This window comes from Seriola aureovittata, chromosome 10 (genome assembly GCF_021018895.1).
Source record: "Seriola aureovittata isolate HTS-2021-v1 ecotype China chromosome 10, ASM2101889v1, whole genome shotgun sequence".
NCBI lineage: Eukaryota > Metazoa > Chordata > Actinopteri > Carangiformes > Carangidae > Seriola > Seriola aureovittata.
Genome location: NC_079373.1, coordinates 10,772,823 through 10,791,163, shown reverse-complemented (window position 1 = coordinate 10,791,163; position 18,341 = coordinate 10,772,823). Strand labels below are relative to the sequence as shown.

Below are 18,341 nucleotides of genomic sequence, written 5' to 3'. Positions count from 1 at the left end.
TGAAAAATAAGGGTCTGAGATGCCTTCAATGACACGTGAAACTCCAGGAGAAGAAGCAGGTAGGTAACACAAATACCGAACTTTCATGCTCACCACGTTTCAGAGATGGGGTGAGGGGTCACTGACTCCAGCAGGGCAACAGATAAAGCTCTCCCACTGGGTCAGCCTGGAGGAGGAAACAGCACCAGATAACCAGTACAAGAAGATCAAATACTCATCGCTGAAAGGTGAGGTATCTGAAGGGCGAAGTGTGGAGCTGCAGGGTGAGTTTATCAGACACGGCCTGACGGTGGAAGGAAAGAGATCACATTATTGTTCACGTCAGTTTGTCATGTACACGGTGCAGGATTGCATACATTGAACAGAGGGGAAATCACTTTGTATAGACTGACTGGCGGCTCAATAACGATACATGTGTAGGTGCATGTGATTCTCTCCTCTCGTCTCTCACCTCTCGGCCACGATGCAGGGCGATGTAGACGACATTACTGAGCTGAATCAGCCGGGCTTTGATGAAGCACTGACAGGACGCTCATTATGAACAAGGCACAGTCTTCTGAGAGCCGGGTCTGTACAAACACATTTGTCTTCCTCTCTGTCAAATCACAGGTTCAATATGATGAATGCCTTCAACTAAACTTGTGTGGAACAGTGTGTCTGTATGTTGTTTTGTATTAAAGGGAAAGACACAGTAAGTGGCAGCGTCTTATACCCAGCACTGACTTTATGTTTTTCATGAGATATACAAACTTGAATCTGTCTAAATCTCCTCAGACTGACTGAATGGAAGTTTCTGATACTGGACAATGAACTGGCCGTCTTTGCTCTGCAGTCCTCAGGGTCAGCTGCTCTTTGGAGCGAGTGCTGGCTGCCACTTAGTTCAGTCTGGGTGACACTCTGCAGCATGCCGGTGCCACTTTTACAATCATGCTCTGTCACTGCGAGGAGAGACAAAAGGTACTGCTCGCTTAAAGGCCGCGATGTCAGCTCCTCGCACACAGCCGCAAATCTAAATGGAGAATACTGACCAGGGTCTGTGACACTGGGCTCTCTGCTGGGACACTGTTTCAGGCACAGAGTGGCATCCGTTTGAAGAGCGCTGTAGGGAAATGGACTACAGCATCAGCAATGACAACAATATAAACTTACAGGAAAACAACTCACCGCCTGTGTTATCCACAAAATATTGAACCCAAACTCTTGTTGTGGGTGACTGTGCTCGTTCATGTAGCAACCAGCGGCCGCATGCAGCTGAGGATCCACATTGAAAATCAATAGCAAGCGCCATTCCACTGCATGTGCAAATGTGTGCTTCCAGGATCTCACGTACACTTGCCTGTGGTTGTTACATCATTACATCATCAAACACACTCATGAGGAAAAAGTCATCAATAAATATAGGCAATGAATAAGAAAAACACACAAACGCAGGATCCTAATTATCCTGTGAGTAAGTTGTGTTTGCATGTGCAGGACATTACAGCACCTGTATTCCTTTCTACCAACTTTACTCACTTATAACGCAGTATCACCGAGCCCACACAACAGTTTGAGCTCCCAGTTCCCAGGTTAAAGTTATCAGCGATGGCTGAAACACTCTTTGATGGAGACAGATGAAAAGAGATGAGAAGTGGGTCCGTGGTGCTGATGTTGACAGGCTGCTCTAAAACCTCTGGTCCCAACAACTTCAGCCACAGCAGCTGCTCCCTCTGGTGTGGACGCCCCTATACTGCATTTAGCACAAGGTCAGCTTAACAGGAACTTGAGGAACTCACCACAGTAAATGATCAGTTCAGCACCCGGCTTCAGGAGCCCAGCGCCACAGGAAAAGACCATCAAGGGGCAAAAAATCTGATTTTTCTCAATCCTTCATCCTGCTGCAATTGTCACTCTTATCATTCATCCTAAGATCCCTTTTAACCTCACATTTCTTTATCATGCAGCATTTAAAGGATAAAAGAACCATTCTAGTATTAACAACATTTGAGGCCTTTTTTAGTTGTTTTGCAAAAAAAGAAAAAAAAAGAAATCAGCTCTACAGGATATGTACTTACACTGATGTAACCAAATCAAGTTTTGGGAGACTTGCAATAAACAGATTATTTCATTTTATTTTTTACATATAAATTAAAATAAATATAGGAAAAGCATCTGCATAATCTGAACTGTGCAATATGGATTTATAAAGACAAGCTTTTGGTTCAGATGTCTCAATAAATAACTGGATTGGGCAGATGCTTTTCCAATATATTTTGTCACAGTCTCAGTTCAGGCACCTCCAACAGGCTTGTATTTGTCAGGTAATTGTTTATTAGACAAATAGATGACAAAAACAATGGACAAAATCATTGTGGCAGAGGCTGAGATATTCTGACTTTCAGTCCCAAGTAGTTGCAAAAACACTGAAATCCAACTCTTCCCATGATAAAACTCCACATCCATTTGTAACACAAGCAGCTGTAAATTTCAAGTCTCAAGCTGTGAACTCTTCTTCATGTTAAATCAGTGGCCTCTAATTTCATTCTCTGTATCGGACCTCAGCGTACATAAAACAATAAAAACCAACGAGTGCACACTTTACAGACAGTAAACAGGGGTCTATTTTATTTTGAATGAGTCTTTTAATTAATGCATTTCAAGTACTCCAAAAATTACATCTCTTTGCACAATACAATTTGAAATTTTTTTTTTAGTAAAAATGTTCAAAGTGAACAAAAATTTCCGATACTGTATAAAACACAGTGAACATTAAAATCAGACAGTAGTATTACTTTTTAATCTTGTGTTCTTTCGGCCTACATCACCTACAACATTTCAACTCAATTTGGACATTTTCAGTGCACGTTTATCTAAAAACTGTACCAAGACTACGAAATTAAAAAGAAAGTAAAATTTACAGGCATTATTCTTCTGCTCTTCTACCCAAACCATGCCACAGGATAACGAAGACAAAAATGAGAATGTAACATTAACTCCATCACACTGAATTGTTTTTACCATTGATGACGGTGGAGAAAAGTATCATAAGCAAACTCCAGTTCAACTAGCACATATAAGAACATAAATAACTTAGAGGAGAGGAAAGTTTGTCACATATGAACATCTTTGAACAACTTACTCTGGAATTAGAATACAAAAAAGGAAACAGATGTATCAAAATGTAATTTTCATTTTCAAATGAAATGCAAATTTTCGAAGTACTGTACAAGTTTACATGTAAGTTCGCTAGGCCTAACAGGCGTGATCCAGCCTAGACGATGAAATTTAAAAAGAGCTCCGTTTTGTACAGACATGAGAGGTTGTAGCAACTGCCGACCCGCCTAATTCATCTGCCATGTGAAATAAAGTGTTAGCTGTGAGACACATTATTTCTCTGTCCCCTCCAGAGCACACGTGTGATTATTACGACCATCAGGACAGTGTTGGAAGATATTAGTTGAGATTAGTATTGCATGCATTTAAAAACAATAATGCCAGGATAAAATAAAGTCAGAGCAGAAAAAAAACATCCTTTGCTGAATATATAATGCAAAATCCCGTGATTTATTATTTGTGCAAAACTTTTCGCTCAGTTGTCACATTATTTTGGTGGATACAATGTTTGCATGATAAATAAATCATGGGATTTTGCATAATATACCAGATTTTTCAAATCCTTTCATTTAGTGTTGTCATTTTCCAAAATGTACCTCATGCTTTGCTGCAGCGAGAGGAAAAAAAAAACAAAAAAACACCTGAGGTGAAACAATCTGACAAAAACTATCACATCTCCTTCATTTCTTCCTTTTTTTTTAAAGTGGCTCCAGAAACTTCTACAGGTGCTTCCTGTGTTTTATAAAACCTGTGCACAGAGATCAGCTTTATAAAGTTATATGGCACGCTGATGTAAACTCACACTGAGGCCCGCACTCATGAGCTCTTAAGGGGATTCAGTCCATGATGAGATCTGACCAGGAGAAAAACCGCAGGTGAGTTTTAAAGAACACAAACAGCTGCTTGTCTCCAGTGAAACGAGTGAACACACTGAGGAATGTGTTTGTGAATAGTGTGACAATACCGCCGCATTACACTGCTCCTTCCACTTGTTTAAAGACTAACATTAATAGTTGTCAAAGCAAAGAGTGTTGAGTGACATACAAATATTACAGACCTTGGTCAATTAATAGTCACATTTAATAAATGTGTCTGCATGCCCACATTGAAAAGTTCTTAGATTTGCTATCTTGAAGAATAATAGAACGATTTAATTTTACATTTTTTTTGTACATCCACACTGGAGTCATTTTTAAATTTATTATTTCCACACTCATGTAAACTAACTCTGTAACATGATACACTCTCGTTTCTAAACTAAGCCACAGCAGCCTTCACTTTCCCTTGTTTTCATATCTCAACAGGTAGAATCATCATAAACTTCATTTAGTGGTTATTCATTCTTCATTATCAAAATCAAAATCCGTAAAGACAATAAAAAGGTATACCAAACTAGGTGATCTTCCCTTTCTGTTCCCTCATCTAGCTTGTTACACAACATGAGCAAAACATGATGTTATAGCAAGACAATAAAAAAAAAAAGGATGAAGAAAAAAGGGACCTTGAACGAAGAAGGCCTAAAATGTGGGATATGGTGACCTTGTTGTTCAACTTTGAAACCTAGCAATCTAAACGTGAAAGAGATCCACCTGATTGGACGACTGACAAGAGAACTTGATGGCCTCAAATCCTCAACAGCAATGTCCAAGGAACTCCTCACAACCATCATTCCTTCTTTTATGTGTTAAGAATCCTGAGAGCACTAACCAAAAAATAAAAGAAAAAAAGTGAAGAATTACACATTTACAGTAGAAGAAATAGTTTGTTTTCACTTATGATACACTAAATATGTACAGTCACATGCAGAAGACTGTCTGCACGAGAGACCGGAGCCTGTGTCTTTTGCCGTTTGACATGTGTAAATCAGAAAAGTGCCGCAAATCCCCTTCTGAGCGTCTCTCATTTCTGGCTTGAATGGCGAAAGAAAAGCACAGAACAATTCACCAGCATCCACGGGTGTGTCACTCAAGAAGACGTTGCAATAGAACCAAAGAGAAAAACAAAAAAAAAAAAACACATCACAGAATGTACTAAAGCTACACATGATTCCTTAACTCCTTGGCACTCCTTAAAAAAAAAGAAAAAAAGGTGGAAAAAGATGCTAGATCACACTGCATTGGAAATGGCTGATGGTCGAGTCCACTCCACAAAGAGCCAATTGAGTTGCTAGATAGTGTTTTCTCTTTTCCACGTGTCTGTTTTGTCTGTAGATGGAGGATATGATGGTGACTAACAACCATGTCAGGCTTTTCTTTGGATGGAGTGACGCTTTTGTTTCCCACTGTAGGCACAAGGAGGAGCCAAGGCATTGGGGGGGAGGAAGGGGTGGGGTGCAGGGTCTCAGCGTCTCATCTGGCCCATCTGATAGTTCTCTCTGGGCTGGCGGTGGTGCCTCTGGGGCTGCGCCTGCCGCTGAGGCTGCCTCTGGGGTTGCCGCTGGCCCCCGTGCCCGCCGTGACCGCCGTGGCCGTGCTGGTGGGAGTGCGGGTGCTGAGACTGGTGCTGCACCTGGGAGTTAGCATGCTGCTGCGCTCGCCGCCTCTTCAAAGTGCCTGTCAGGAGAAAAGTTTTAGATGAGCTCGTTAAGAGACAAATCATAAGATCGACAGTTTAAACAAAATCTGTTTCATTTGAGAATCGAGCCAGAAGAAATGTCCAGAGTCCCAAAACTAAAGCTGTCTTCATTTTTTGCCTCCACAACAAATGGAGGAATTTGTGACTTGTAAAGAGTTTACTGTATATCAAGTGGGAGGAAACAACCGAACTATGGAAAACTATAGAAATAAATTACACGACATCGTTGACATTTGCAGGCATCAGTGTTTGGGTATGTGGTTAACAGGCAGACAGTGTGCTAATGAGAGACACTTCATTTTGATTGTAAAAGTTCTGTTGGGCCTAAATTAAAATATATTGTATGACACAACAGGCTTTGGGGGTTTGGGAAAAATCGTGACCTTTATAATACTTAACCACACGCTTATTTTTTTAAATTTATTTATAAATTCTAAGAGTTTATTCCACTGTGCACATTAACAGTTTGACAAATTAAAGCAATACATTAACTAATATCTGTTATCCCGGTATTTGGTACAAGATCAGAGCCTGAATATGACCAAACCTTTCTATTCATTCAAGTATGGAAAACAGTTTAAACAGATTTCATTTTAATGTAGGAGTGGGAGGTGATGCACTATACATACAATGTGTTAACTAGAAAAATAATTAATCATAAAGCTCATTACACTCAGTAGGTGGTGTATTAGTTTGCATTTAATTGTAATTGTTAGCTGAATATGATAAGCCTCTTTTTCTCTGTTATGACAAAACGTTCTTTGTAAACCTCTGGACTCACCTGGAAGTGGTTTGGGAGGGGGAAGTTTGGGGTTACTGCTCGGTGTATGCACACTACAGATCTTAATGAAGCCAGCCATGAGCATGATGAGGGCAATCCCCATCAACAGCACTGCCCACCAATGGGCCTAGAGAAGAAAATGAGGAACAGATCAAACACTATCAATACAAAGACACCTCATAATAATAACTAATCATGCAATGAAGAATCAAGAAGTCTACACGTACCACGATCCACTCTGCAATGTTCTCGTAGAGCTCCGGGTTGAAGATGGCCTTCTTTAGCCTGGCAAGTGGTCCGTCTGCATCCACCAGACGGCATTTCATGAACACGTCGCAGTAACCCTTGAAGTCGTTGCAAGGCGAGCCGGCTGGCAGCGTGGTCACTTTCTTATTAAAGAAACGAGCCAGGCGCTCTGATCCGGTGCTGCTGCACGTGTTGGGATTCACTGAGGAGATGGATCGCAGATAGTCAGAACAATTCAAATAAAAAAAAGACCAAATCACAAGTGTATTTTATTTTCAAGGTGGGAAAAAGGTAAATGGCTCACTCTTCTCCATGCAGCACACGTGGCAAAGCTCAGTCTCGTCCTTGCCATCTTGGCTGGCACAGGTGCACGCCTCGAGCCCATACTTCTCACAGATGGAGCCAGAGCAGCCCTGCAGGGAGGAGCATGAAGACAGGCGAGATTAGACACTGACTGGTATGAATATGAAGTTGCTATAACAACCATTTCTTCAAGGTGTTAAGTCTTCAGTCACCCACCCCATTGAGGCAGACTTGAGTCTCTCCGTGGCAGGCAGTGAAGTTGGCCTTGGGCTCAGACGTGGGGCACTGGGCACTGACTCCATTACACATGCCCTGGTGAGCACACTCTGACTCCTCCCTGCACTTGTCATTACGACCCTTGTATGTGCACTCGGCAGTACAGCAAGGACCCTGGCTGGGACTGGTGGGCAAGAGACAGGTGTTGAGTCAAAAGTCATCACAAATGAGCAGGCAGGTCTTTCTCATGAAACATCAAACAAAAATTTAAAAATAACATCCCCGTCTACCTGCAGACTTTGTTGGGCTTTAATTTGCACTTCTTGTTGTCAGCCTGGTTGGCATCATAGCAACACTGGTCCCTGCACTGATCGCTGTAGCCACAGTCACACTCCTCTCCTGGCTCCACCAGCCCGTTACCACAGATGGGCTGGCCAGACTCTGTTTGGGAAAGAAAGAATAAACATTGAGCCTGGTCCCCCAAAACTAGAAAACCGTGTTTGATTCTTTGACTTATGGCACATGGGACTAAAAGTTACTACAAAACACGTCTCATTACAAAGCCAAACCAAACAAATACTCCTGTGAAGAGAATAAGTTGCAGCAATAATAGAGACAGAAAATCAGTGTTAAAGTGTTTGCTCAAAAGCAAACACACCCTCTGGAAAGCCCAACGCAGCATTAAACCCAAACAAACACTCTCACTAGTCTGTTGGTGAAAAAGCTGAAATATCAGGCAGTTCAGGTACACCAAGACTTTTGGAAGCTAACATGAATATTTAAATATTTTTCCACTAATATCAGCCAAGATATGCTTGATACTGTGTGCAGAACTAATAAGACTTTGTAGACATGCCAATCTTATGGTTAAGTAACTGAATGATTGAGAAGTATTTAGGTTGCTAACGAAAGTTGTATTAAGTGATGCAAAAAAAAGATAAGAAACAGACATCACAAATAGCACAATCGGCCAAATACTGTCAGTAAAAATAATACTGGACTGATGCCAATATTGCTTTTCAAAGGCAATACCAGCTGGAGTCCTGGTGCATTTTTAGCTACATGGATTAACTTTCCAGCCATCACTGGGCTTCAAAATCTCCTACACTCTCCAGTACAAGTAAGAATCAGAGTCATACTGTGGTTTCCATTTACATGTCTGGAACAAAGCTTAGTACCAAGGTCAAGCATAAACATTAAAACGTACCGACAAAGCAGTTGCTTCTCTTTTTTTCCAGCACCTGGCTGATGTTGCGAACGCTACATATGGAGAACTTATTGTTGTTGAGCTTGTCTCCTGATGTAGCTCTTGCATACATGATATAATTGCCCTTCTCCTTCTTGTCTTGGCTCTTGGATTCTCCAGGGGTGCACTCAGATCCAGAGTCATGCTGAGGGTGAGAAAGGAAAAGAAAAATCACAGGTTAAAAGAAGAAGGGACAAAGTGTACGAGCCCCTTATAAATTCCTTCTCACCATGTATAAATGTGGAACATCCAAGTAACTCACCGGGGAGCCAAAGTTGTGTCCTACTTCATGAGCAAAAGTGATATGGGAGACTTTTGGAGGTACGTGGGAGGCGTAGTTCTGTACAGTGATTATACCAGTGTTGAGAGACTTCTTTTTTCCGTCTGAGTACAGCTTGCTTTTTTCACAGATGCCTCCAGAGCTCCCTGAGAAGGAAAAGCACAGGTTGGAACCAGAGCTAAAAAACACGAAGGATTTTGCTCGTTAAGGAGAGGAAATCTGATTATGGTAGTTACAATTATTCATTATTCTTTTCTAGAATAGTCCAACATTTGACCAAGATTGGGTGATAATGTGCCCACAACCCAGTACAAAGACTGTGATGTGTTATATAATGGGTTAAAACCTGCATCTGTTGGTTAGGAATTTATTCACATCTCGCTTTAAAAATAGGACAGACTGTTTGCTATTGCTCATCAGTGATGATACACAGAATTGTCTTTCAGTACCTGAGGGGGCTCCCACCCAGGCCAAGCCCAACACTCCGTCATCAAAGTCTCTGTCGGTGAAAACATAAGCCAAGCAGTAGTCGTCATGGTTCTGCTCCGAGTTGAGCTCCAGGAACTTCTCCACGCCAATGTTGGCAAAGCGGAACGGGTTGGACCTGTCCCTCTCATCATTGGTGGTGTTTATCTGTGAAGGGGGATGAGGATGAGTTCAGGGAAAAAGCGGTGACCAAATATAAAATGTAAACTGAAAATCAATTCATCAGTACAAGACTTACTCTGATCCTTTTCACCATGAAGCTGATGTTGCGAATGCCCATGAAATCTGTGCCCTGGTAGATCGCATCAATGGCCTTGACATGGCTGGAGATCTGAAGCAGAAAAGGTAACACACAGCACTGGATGAAAAGGCTTGAGCTGTGAGGATCTAAACACAGTTTCAACAGCCTGTTGACTAAACCCACATTTCACTGCCAGATTCAGTGTGTAATGTGTGCAAATATACAATAACACAACACCAAGTGTACGCTATGCTTGTAAAGAGGTAAATAAATAAATTGTTAGTGTCACTGTATTCTGTGCAGTGTCCGTGGCTTAACTAATGTTAGACTAACAAACACTGCAGCAGCCAAAATTAGCCAAGTTTAATTATTTCACAATGTATTTGAGGAGCAGTATCACACTTTTTTTTAAATAATTTTAAAGGAATAGTTTAACATTTTGAGAAATATGCTCATTGGCTTTCTTTTCATTAGTTAGATGTGGAAGTTCATGTCACTGTCATAACTGTTCAGTAAATGTAAAGCTACCAACAGCAGGCGCTTAGCTTAGCTTAGCATGAAGAGAACTAGGAGGAATTAACAGGTAATTTACACACTATATCTTGTTTGACAGATGGATATCAATCTTCTCATCAAACTCTCTGCAAGAACTCCAGTATTTCCAAAATACTATTCTTTACTTTTTCCATTGGAATTACACTTTTACTGACATTTACTACTTGTTACATTTTTTGTGTACTCCTAGGTTCTGACTTAAAATTCAAAACACTACTGCACACAACCCTAAAGTGAACCCTTGAGTTATTTTTTTTGTTCCTCTATTGAAAGTGTTATGACTCACCCCTTGCACTGAGTAAGAGGTGTTATTATTCCAATACTAATTATCCTTTAAACTCAGCACTAATGAGCCGTTTCTGATGGTTAAAAAAGTGCCTCTGCACCAACATCACCAGACAAAAGCCCTCCACACTCACTGTGTAAAACTCATTTTAACAGCAGCCCAGTAGCATGAGTCAAGTGAATACACTGAGTGTGTATTACCTGAGCAATGACAGCCTCTCTGGTCTTGTAGTACTTGTAGAAGAGGTGGTCAGTCTGAATGAAAAGCTGGCAGGTGTTTTTCTCAGCCTGGGCCATCCTCTTCCTCCTGAGCAGCACGGGGTCATAGGAGCCATCCTCAGTGTGGAGCTCCTGGTGTGAGCAGCACAGGGAATGGAGAGTAGGAAATAGACAGTTAAATAAAACATATATATTGCATCTTCAACCAAACAGTGGCTAAATAAATAATGTCCGGTATTTTTAGGCTGTGGTTTTCCAGCTGCAGCATGTTCATGGACGGCAACTGCGCTGAGGAACATGTGCTTCTTATGTCACATAAGAGGATATAGTGGGAAAAGAGGAAAGAACAAGAAAAAACCACACTAAGCATCCAGTTAAAGGAATGTCCTTTTTTACAAACTCAGACCAACAAGTGGTGGTTGCCGTTTTCATGTTGTGTGCAGTTTTAAGTAGCTCCAGTTTGTTTCTTCATGTATTACCATTACAAGCATAAGGGAAAGCATCTGGTTAGTAAAATAAAAAAATACCAGTTAATCTTAGTTACACTGATCTCAGGGTTTTCCATCTGATAAAAAATTTTAATTAAAAAGTTTAAAGATTAAAAAGAAGAGTTTAATTTTGTTTGTTTTTTTATGCAGGTATGTATGCCATTGTTCTTTTTGTAAAACACTACAAGTTATGTGGTATGAAAATAAATTGGAAAGAAACTAGTGTATATCAGTACAAATAATAATAATAGCATTTTTATTTTTGGTTCATATGATACAAATTGCATCTGTGTTTGGTTTAGAAAAGGAGGCACAACTTGAGAAAAAGGGTGAAAATCGTTCTTCGGTTGAAAGAGTCTTTGAAGATTCTGGAAATACCTTCAGAACAGCAGTAAGTGTTGTTAAATGGCCTTTCAGGTTTTTCAAAGATTGCGGCGTAGTTATTTTCCAGAAAATTGGGTGCTTAGCTCTGTGACTTGAATGTAATGATAATACATAGGAGGCACAAGCCGGGGCTAGATTTATGGGATGCTGGGCAGTGTGATTAACCTAGCTTTCCTCAATTCAAGGAGGACTATGAAATCAGTAACAGCTCCTCTCAAATGAAAAGAAATACAACATGAAACTTCTCTTAAGATGACTGGCTGATAGAATTAACTTAAACACTTATGTGATTTCAGAATTTACAAAGAAATTATATGACATCAAACCTCCGATCCACTTCCTCTTTATATGAACATACACTCCAGCAAATCACATGAATGCATTTTTTGGTAGTAATTCCAAACATGTCACTGCTACTATACATTGATTATATTGTATTTATGCATGTAAGTATTTGTTGAAAAAACAAAACCATTAGATTAACACAAGGTTAAGTTTTGACTGTGACTGTGCTGGTTACACTTGTATACATGTTAACCAATGTTTGACCAATTCACATTACTGTATCTAAGCTTAATTAAATGAATATTGTTTTGAGGAGTAGGAACGTTACTTTTTTCATAGAGTTTGAACATCCAATATTTCAATGGGATAATACTTTGATGGACATTTGCTATTTGTGCCATTTGTTGTGTATTTCCGGGCTCTGAGTTTTCAATTTTCAAACAGGAAACCAGGCATTACTATGCACAGCCCTACTTTAGAATGACATATAACACTTTCAGCAAAGAACAACTTGTTTTCCTAAGCTACCAATTTATCATGTAGACATCCATTAATTAAGCTGAGACAGGCTATTCTCATCCGTCAATATAAGTGCAAACTGCACACAGAAACTTTAAAAAAGCCTCTATGGGTATCTGTGACCCTGACAAAGTAGAAAAAATGTAAAAAAAAAAAAAAAAAAAAAAAAAACCCTCAAAAATCAAACTATCAGTTTCCCCAACACTGTGAGGATTTATTGTGGTGTGTGTGGTGAAGTTCACCTTGGGTGGCTCCTCTACGGCAGAGGCTTGGTACTTCTTCATCCTTTCAAACACTGAGCTATCAGCACAGCCTCCCTCTGGGCCGTACTTGTGAGGGTAGTCTGAGTGAGAGAGGCAGACACAACACTGTTAGGATTATGGGAGACAATGTTAGCTACTTAACCCCCTGAGTCACTCTATTTCTGGCGCTATTCATGATCAGCTAATGGATGTACTTACACGCCACTTGAGCCTAGCTTTGCTGTGTGAGCTGTTACTTTCCTGTGACTCTCATTAGCAATTCTTCTCTTATTTCTGTTTAATTTGCCCCTCAGCCACATACTATATGTACACAGATGATTTGAAATTACGGGGTGCAAGTGTAGTGAAGTGTGCTTGGTGCTCACTACCAGTACCAGCAGTGTAAAGACTGCTTAAATGAGTCAGTAGCCCAAGAGAAAGATCGTGTTACTCAGCTAATGAGCACCTCAGGTATCTTTGCTCCCTGGGGGGCGACTACACCAGTCTGACTCCATCAGCTCAACTGCCCTAACCTTGCACTTTCCCGATCGCACATTTACATATACACGCATCCAATTACACAAACCCGGTAGTTACAACGACTGGCTATCAAAGTATTTGTGCAACTGAAGTTCCTGGGGACTTACGTATGTCGTCTTCGTGGTAGATGACAGAGTGGAAGGGCACATCTTTGCCCCCCAAGTATCTCTCAGAAGGCTCCACGTAGTAGGTGCCGTGGTAGCTCTGAATGAAGCCCTCAAACTTACCATCCACAATTGAGCCATGAGTCAGGGTACCTTTCTCACCTGGGAATCCAAATTACAGAGGAACAGGTGTCAGAGGATTCACACAGGATCAGAAAACACGACACACAACAAATGCCTAGGTCTGCATTACTGCTTTCATTATTAAGAAGTAGATTAAAACTGGTGGATTTAAATTAAAAGTACAGTCTCACCGAAGATTTCTCCAGTGTAGATATGAGAGGTATCAAATGGAATTTCTTCTCCTGAAACATCAACCTTTAAATCTTGGGAAAACAAGGTGGTATCCCTCTTCATTCGCAAATTAAAATGCCTGCAACCAAAGACAATAAGACAACTGTTACTGTTACTTATATTGCAAGAAGTTTGTGTCCTGGATGTCTCCTCATTTATTCATGTCACAGAGCGGGAGCCTATGGATTTAGGTGTGGATCTGAATTTGGCTTCACTTTTTTTCTTTTTAGAGGTAAGGGTTAGGGTAAGCAATATTCCCCCAGCTTTTGAGAAAAAGGAAAATGCAAATGAAAGGGGAAAACGGGTGAAAGCAAGGGCATGGTTTGGCAGAGAGAAAAACATCTTAAAAGTTTTCTGTTGCAGAGGGGGAGAAGAGAAACTGCAGTCTTTATCTTTCAAGGAAGGGGAACAGGAAATTAGGACAACTTGAAACAATGCTGACTTTTTTGTTGAAAACAGAGAAACAAATATGTGTCAGTAAGCTTTGGTTTCATGTAACACCTACACAGTGTTCTTATTGTATGCTTGTATTGTGTGTAAGTTACTGTTCTGGAGGTCGGTGCACAGCAGCTGACTGACGGCTTTGGGAAAACTTTAGATCAGAAAAATATGGTCAAAGTTGACATGATGGCACACAAAGCTTACTCTGTATGTGTACAATATCTGTTGAATAACAGTTACTTTGTTAAGACTTAGTCTCAGGGGGTAAATGTAAGGTGCACAAAGTCCAGGATGCAGTAAAATATCAGCTATTTCAGACATATATAGACATTTTGTTCAAGCCTGGCAAGGGGAATGTGGGTGGTGCTCCAAATTAAATGTAAGAATTTGAGTTGTGTCTGTAGCTTTGTCATGAAGTCAAAGGGAAAAGAAGCTGACACATTCCTGCCTTTCAAAGGAACAGACATCTTCCTTCTATGTGCTTGTTTGCACAGCTCTTATCGTTTTCTTCCCTATTAAGCACCATCAGAGTTTAGGAACAGCAGGCCCTGCTACAGGCAGGATGATAAACAGCCTTTGCCAAGCTCCCAGCCAGATGGTCTTGACTTTGTCATGGAGAGTGTGGACACTTTCTATCAAACACCACCACCTCTTCAAAATGCTGGATGAGAAACCACAACAAGGACTATATGTATGCAAGTATGCATCTATCTATCTATCCATCTATCTATCCTTCTATCTATCCATCCACCCATTCATCCATCCATGCCTGCCTTGAGTGGGCTCCCACCCAGGTATCAAGTGATTGAAAACACCCAATCCATCAAATGGCTAACTAACATACAGACAAACACTTTCAGTCTCTATTTCACCTGAGCAGCATGTATATAGAATATGGCAGAAAATCACGACAACCCCAACTAATAATTATTTTCATTATTGATTAATCTCCTCAATCAATCTCCTCGATCAATCAAATCGATTAATTGTTTATCTTGTAAAATGTCAGAAAATAGTAAAAAACAAACAAACAAAAAAAACAGTTACAATTATCTAAAGCCAAAGTTTGTGTCTTCATATATCTTGTTTTTTCTAACCAACATTGCCAAACACCAAAATTATGAGTTTACTATCACATAAGACAAAGAAAAGCAGCAAATGTGCAAAACTGAGATGCTGGATCTAGGAAATATATGGTATTATTGCTTGAAACCATTAATCAACTATCAAAACAGTTGCCTGTTCATTTTCTGTTGATCGATCAATCAATTAATTGTTTTAGCTCTAATGGAGAAACTTATAGAAACTACACAGAAAAAAACCAAAGCTGAGAATTAAAATCCATCCTCACCACAGTCTCAAAGTGATGCCCCTGACACGGTCTATGATTTCATAAAACAGGCATTAAATGTAAACATCTTTCAAGCACTCCGCAATCTCTGCTAGAGCCGACCTCCACCTTTTTCTCATAAACAATGTCGGCATAGGGGATGAGCTTTGCAAATAAATAAACAGAGAGAGACATAAAAATAGACAGAGAGGCAGAATTTCCCTTTAGGTTAATATCTGGAAAAACTGACAAACCTTCCATGGGCATGAAAATCTAAATGAAGGAACTTGTCTTCATGAGATAGCGCCCTCTTGGCCCTTTGATGCTTGCTGTGCACAAGCTCTGTGTCGTAAGTCAGGCCTTCATAGTGGCGGATGTACTTGTTCAGGGGATTTCTGTAGTGTCCTGTTTGAAAAGAACAGAGGAAATCCTGTTATCACCAAAAACAAGGAAATTTCACACCTAATGAAAGTCATCCCAGGTGTATGGACACAATTTTTCTGTCTTTTTTTTAGGTTTTTTTTGCATGCACTGTACATAATCAAAAATGTGTGCGTATACATGTGTCTCAGAGATCATTACACAAAAATTAAATAAAAGAATATTACTTAAAAGGTAGCACAAAAATATACATATAAAATATAAAATGTACACAACCAAAAATTGGGCATAAAACAATAACACCCAAGTGCATAACTTCGTAACAGAGTGTCTACCACATCCGCTATTCTTGGCAGATTGCATTAAGACAGAAACACTTGTTTTGTATGTTAGGCAATATAGTTAAAGCATTAGATACATTATTTTAATCTTTTAAGTGATATTAGAGTATAACAGCTATGTATCAGAGTAAATAACTAAGACATGGTACATGTTAAGATAATTTGGGTGCTGATAAAATGGATGATCAGGCAGATATTTGACAGGCAGGATTAAAATGATGGAAAATGACAGCAAACCAGCATGGCCTGTTTTTAAAACCCTGCTAAATCTATTTAAGTCAAATGGATGCCAGTTTTGGAGCTGTGCTAAACAACAGCCCCCAGTGTCACAGCATAATTATTTCGCCAACAGAAGAGTGGGTGGTGGGCTCGAAGGAGAAAGATTCTCGAGCGCCTCCACCCATTTCACCAACTGCTTCACACTCAAAAGCATTTGGACAAACTCCATTTCAAGGAAACATAGTATTTTTGTTCAGGCCATTTAAGCCCTTCTGAAAGTTACTTCTACTTGCATATTTGCCCCATAACATATAAATCAAAAGAAAGTATTTTAAGTAAATACAGTATATGTAATTAGTACTCTCTGGCATATAATTATGCCTGACTAGTGGGCCATAGATTGCAGGATTCAGAGTAAGTATGTAACAAAGATGGGTAAGTAGTCCAGGCTTCAGCTACTTCTCCAGTCATGTGCATTATGAAATATTTAGGTGCTAACATTAAATTTTTCATTGAGGTGACTATGAGAAGTGAAGGCCATGACTATTCTGAAATACCTTAATTCCTCAAGGCCTACAACACATAGGACAATAAACACTGAGTAAACACAAGGATTCCTGATTTCTACTTTTCCGTGATCATACGAAACCATCAGAAATACTCAACAACCTACACAAACCAACATAATAAGTATAAAATAACGTGGTTAAGCACAAATATCAACATATTTTGATGTTAATTTTACCACACGGAATTGGCCAAATGTGTGAAATGACAATAACTGCTACTTTTGACAGTTTGACAAGGGATCCAATTTGAGGTGTAAAATGTGTGGATTGTGAATGGAGAATTTGGACAGTGCAAGTGACTGAGATCTGAACATTAAATAAAAGTAATATAGAGCTAATTTATTTCACTATACTGGATTTAAAACCGCAATAGCAGTATATAGCAGTTGTATGATAGCATGGGTACAACAGCCAGGTTGCAGGGAGGTCATTTTGCTTTCAAAATATATACATGAGAATTATTTTCAACAATCATTATTTTCTAATCCAAAGTTATTGCGGCTAACATTAAATTGGAAAACAGTGAGAAAAGCTGAACACACTGCAGTGACCGGGGGCAACACAGAAAGTAAAATTATGCCAGCAACCCTGAAAACTCATGTCACGTAAATTGTTATCGCTAGCCTGTTTCAGATAACATAACGTCAGAAGCTAAACTTAGTATTTTGACAAAATTGTTAATGTTAGTGGCTGAAGTGTTAGCTAGCACAAAGCTAACGGTCCGTTTAGCCAGTCGGCATCTCCATCTTCTCATAACAATGGCTGTCGGCGCTATTCGCACGATAACAACAAAACCAAACCAAACCTGACAATAAAAACTGTGACAACACGCAGAAACAACTCAGCAATATCGCTTTATTCCAATCAACCCCACGAATCCAAGTCCGCTTTTGCGTTATGTATCATTTGTTAGCTAGAAGTAAGACGGCAAAAAGGGTGCAGTCCTCTTCACAACAAGCAGGCCCCGCTGATCCCTCCTGTTAGCTAACGGGCTACCAGCCTTTCTGCTCCTCTCAGCCGCGGATTCATGGAATCAACACAGCGTGTACGGTTTTCTCTGAAAATGCTTCACTCACCTTGGGTGTAGTTTAGTAGGTACACGAAGAGGAAAACTTTGATAAGAAGCATGTCTGATAGATCCATTGTTAGAGCATTGATGCCGTTTTCACTTTATTGTCCTACTTAGATAGGCGCAGACGCCCTGTGTGTTTATTGCAGCTTCCTCTCATCGCCTCCCCTCTCTCTCTCTCTCTCTCTTTGCGCCCTGACGTCAGACGCAGGGCGGCTTGGCATCCCTTCCCCCCAAAGGCGTCCATGATCCAGGCCTGCGAACATGACAGCGCTGACTGCGCCTTGCTCTCATTTAATGTATGCAATGTATCTGTCTTTTTCCACTGATACCATGGAAGTATTATACGACCAGATACATTCTAAATTAAATAAACCAAATACTACAATTTTGAGGTACTTTTACTTGAGTATTTATGCTACTTTATAATTCTACTTTATTACAATTAAGAAGGAAATATTGTACTTTTATTTTACATTTATCTGAAAGTTATAGTTAGTTGCATTAATTTTACATACAAAACGTGATTAATTTTTTAAAATATGTATAT

General features: G+C 39.9%; 1 protein-coding gene across 1 annotated transcript; it reads right to left on the bottom strand.

The window, feature by feature from the left end:
• Positions 1 to 2,582: 2,582 nt before the first annotated feature.
• On the bottom strand, positions 2,583 to 17,966 carry LOC130176421 (disintegrin and metalloproteinase domain-containing protein 10-like). The gene is made up of 16 exons (XM_056387508.1): positions 17,799 to 17,966; positions 15,467 to 15,617; positions 13,402 to 13,520; positions 13,091 to 13,249; positions 12,444 to 12,544; positions 10,508 to 10,657; positions 9,464 to 9,556; positions 9,189 to 9,372; positions 8,722 to 8,885; positions 8,421 to 8,604; positions 7,504 to 7,654; positions 7,214 to 7,397; positions 6,999 to 7,107; positions 6,676 to 6,896; positions 6,449 to 6,575; positions 2,583 to 5,645 (listed from the first exon to the last, which is right to left on the bottom strand). Exons 1-16 carry the CDS (start codon positions 17,863 to 17,865, stop codon positions 5,434 to 5,436), a joined length of 2,376 nt encoding a protein of 791 aa, XP_056243483.1. The 5' UTR covers positions 17,866 to 17,966; the 3' UTR covers positions 2,583 to 5,433.
• Between the last annotated feature and the right edge of the window lie 375 nt (positions 17,967 to 18,341).

Bases quoted from the DNA above. Each gene is read 5' to 3' on its own strand.
- LOC130176421 (XM_056387508.1), bottom strand. From the start codon at position 17,865: ATGGATCTATCAGACATGCTTCTTATCAAAGTTTTCCTCTTCGTGTAC. The intron at 13,521-15,466 runs GTTTGTCAGTTT...CTTTGGTTGCAG, and splicing joins GATTTTCATGCCCATGGAAG to GCATTTTAATTTGCGAATGA. The intron at 9,373-9,463 runs GTAAGTCTTGTA...CCCCCTTCACAG, and splicing joins TCATGGTGAAAAGGATCAGA to ATAAACACCACCAATGATGA.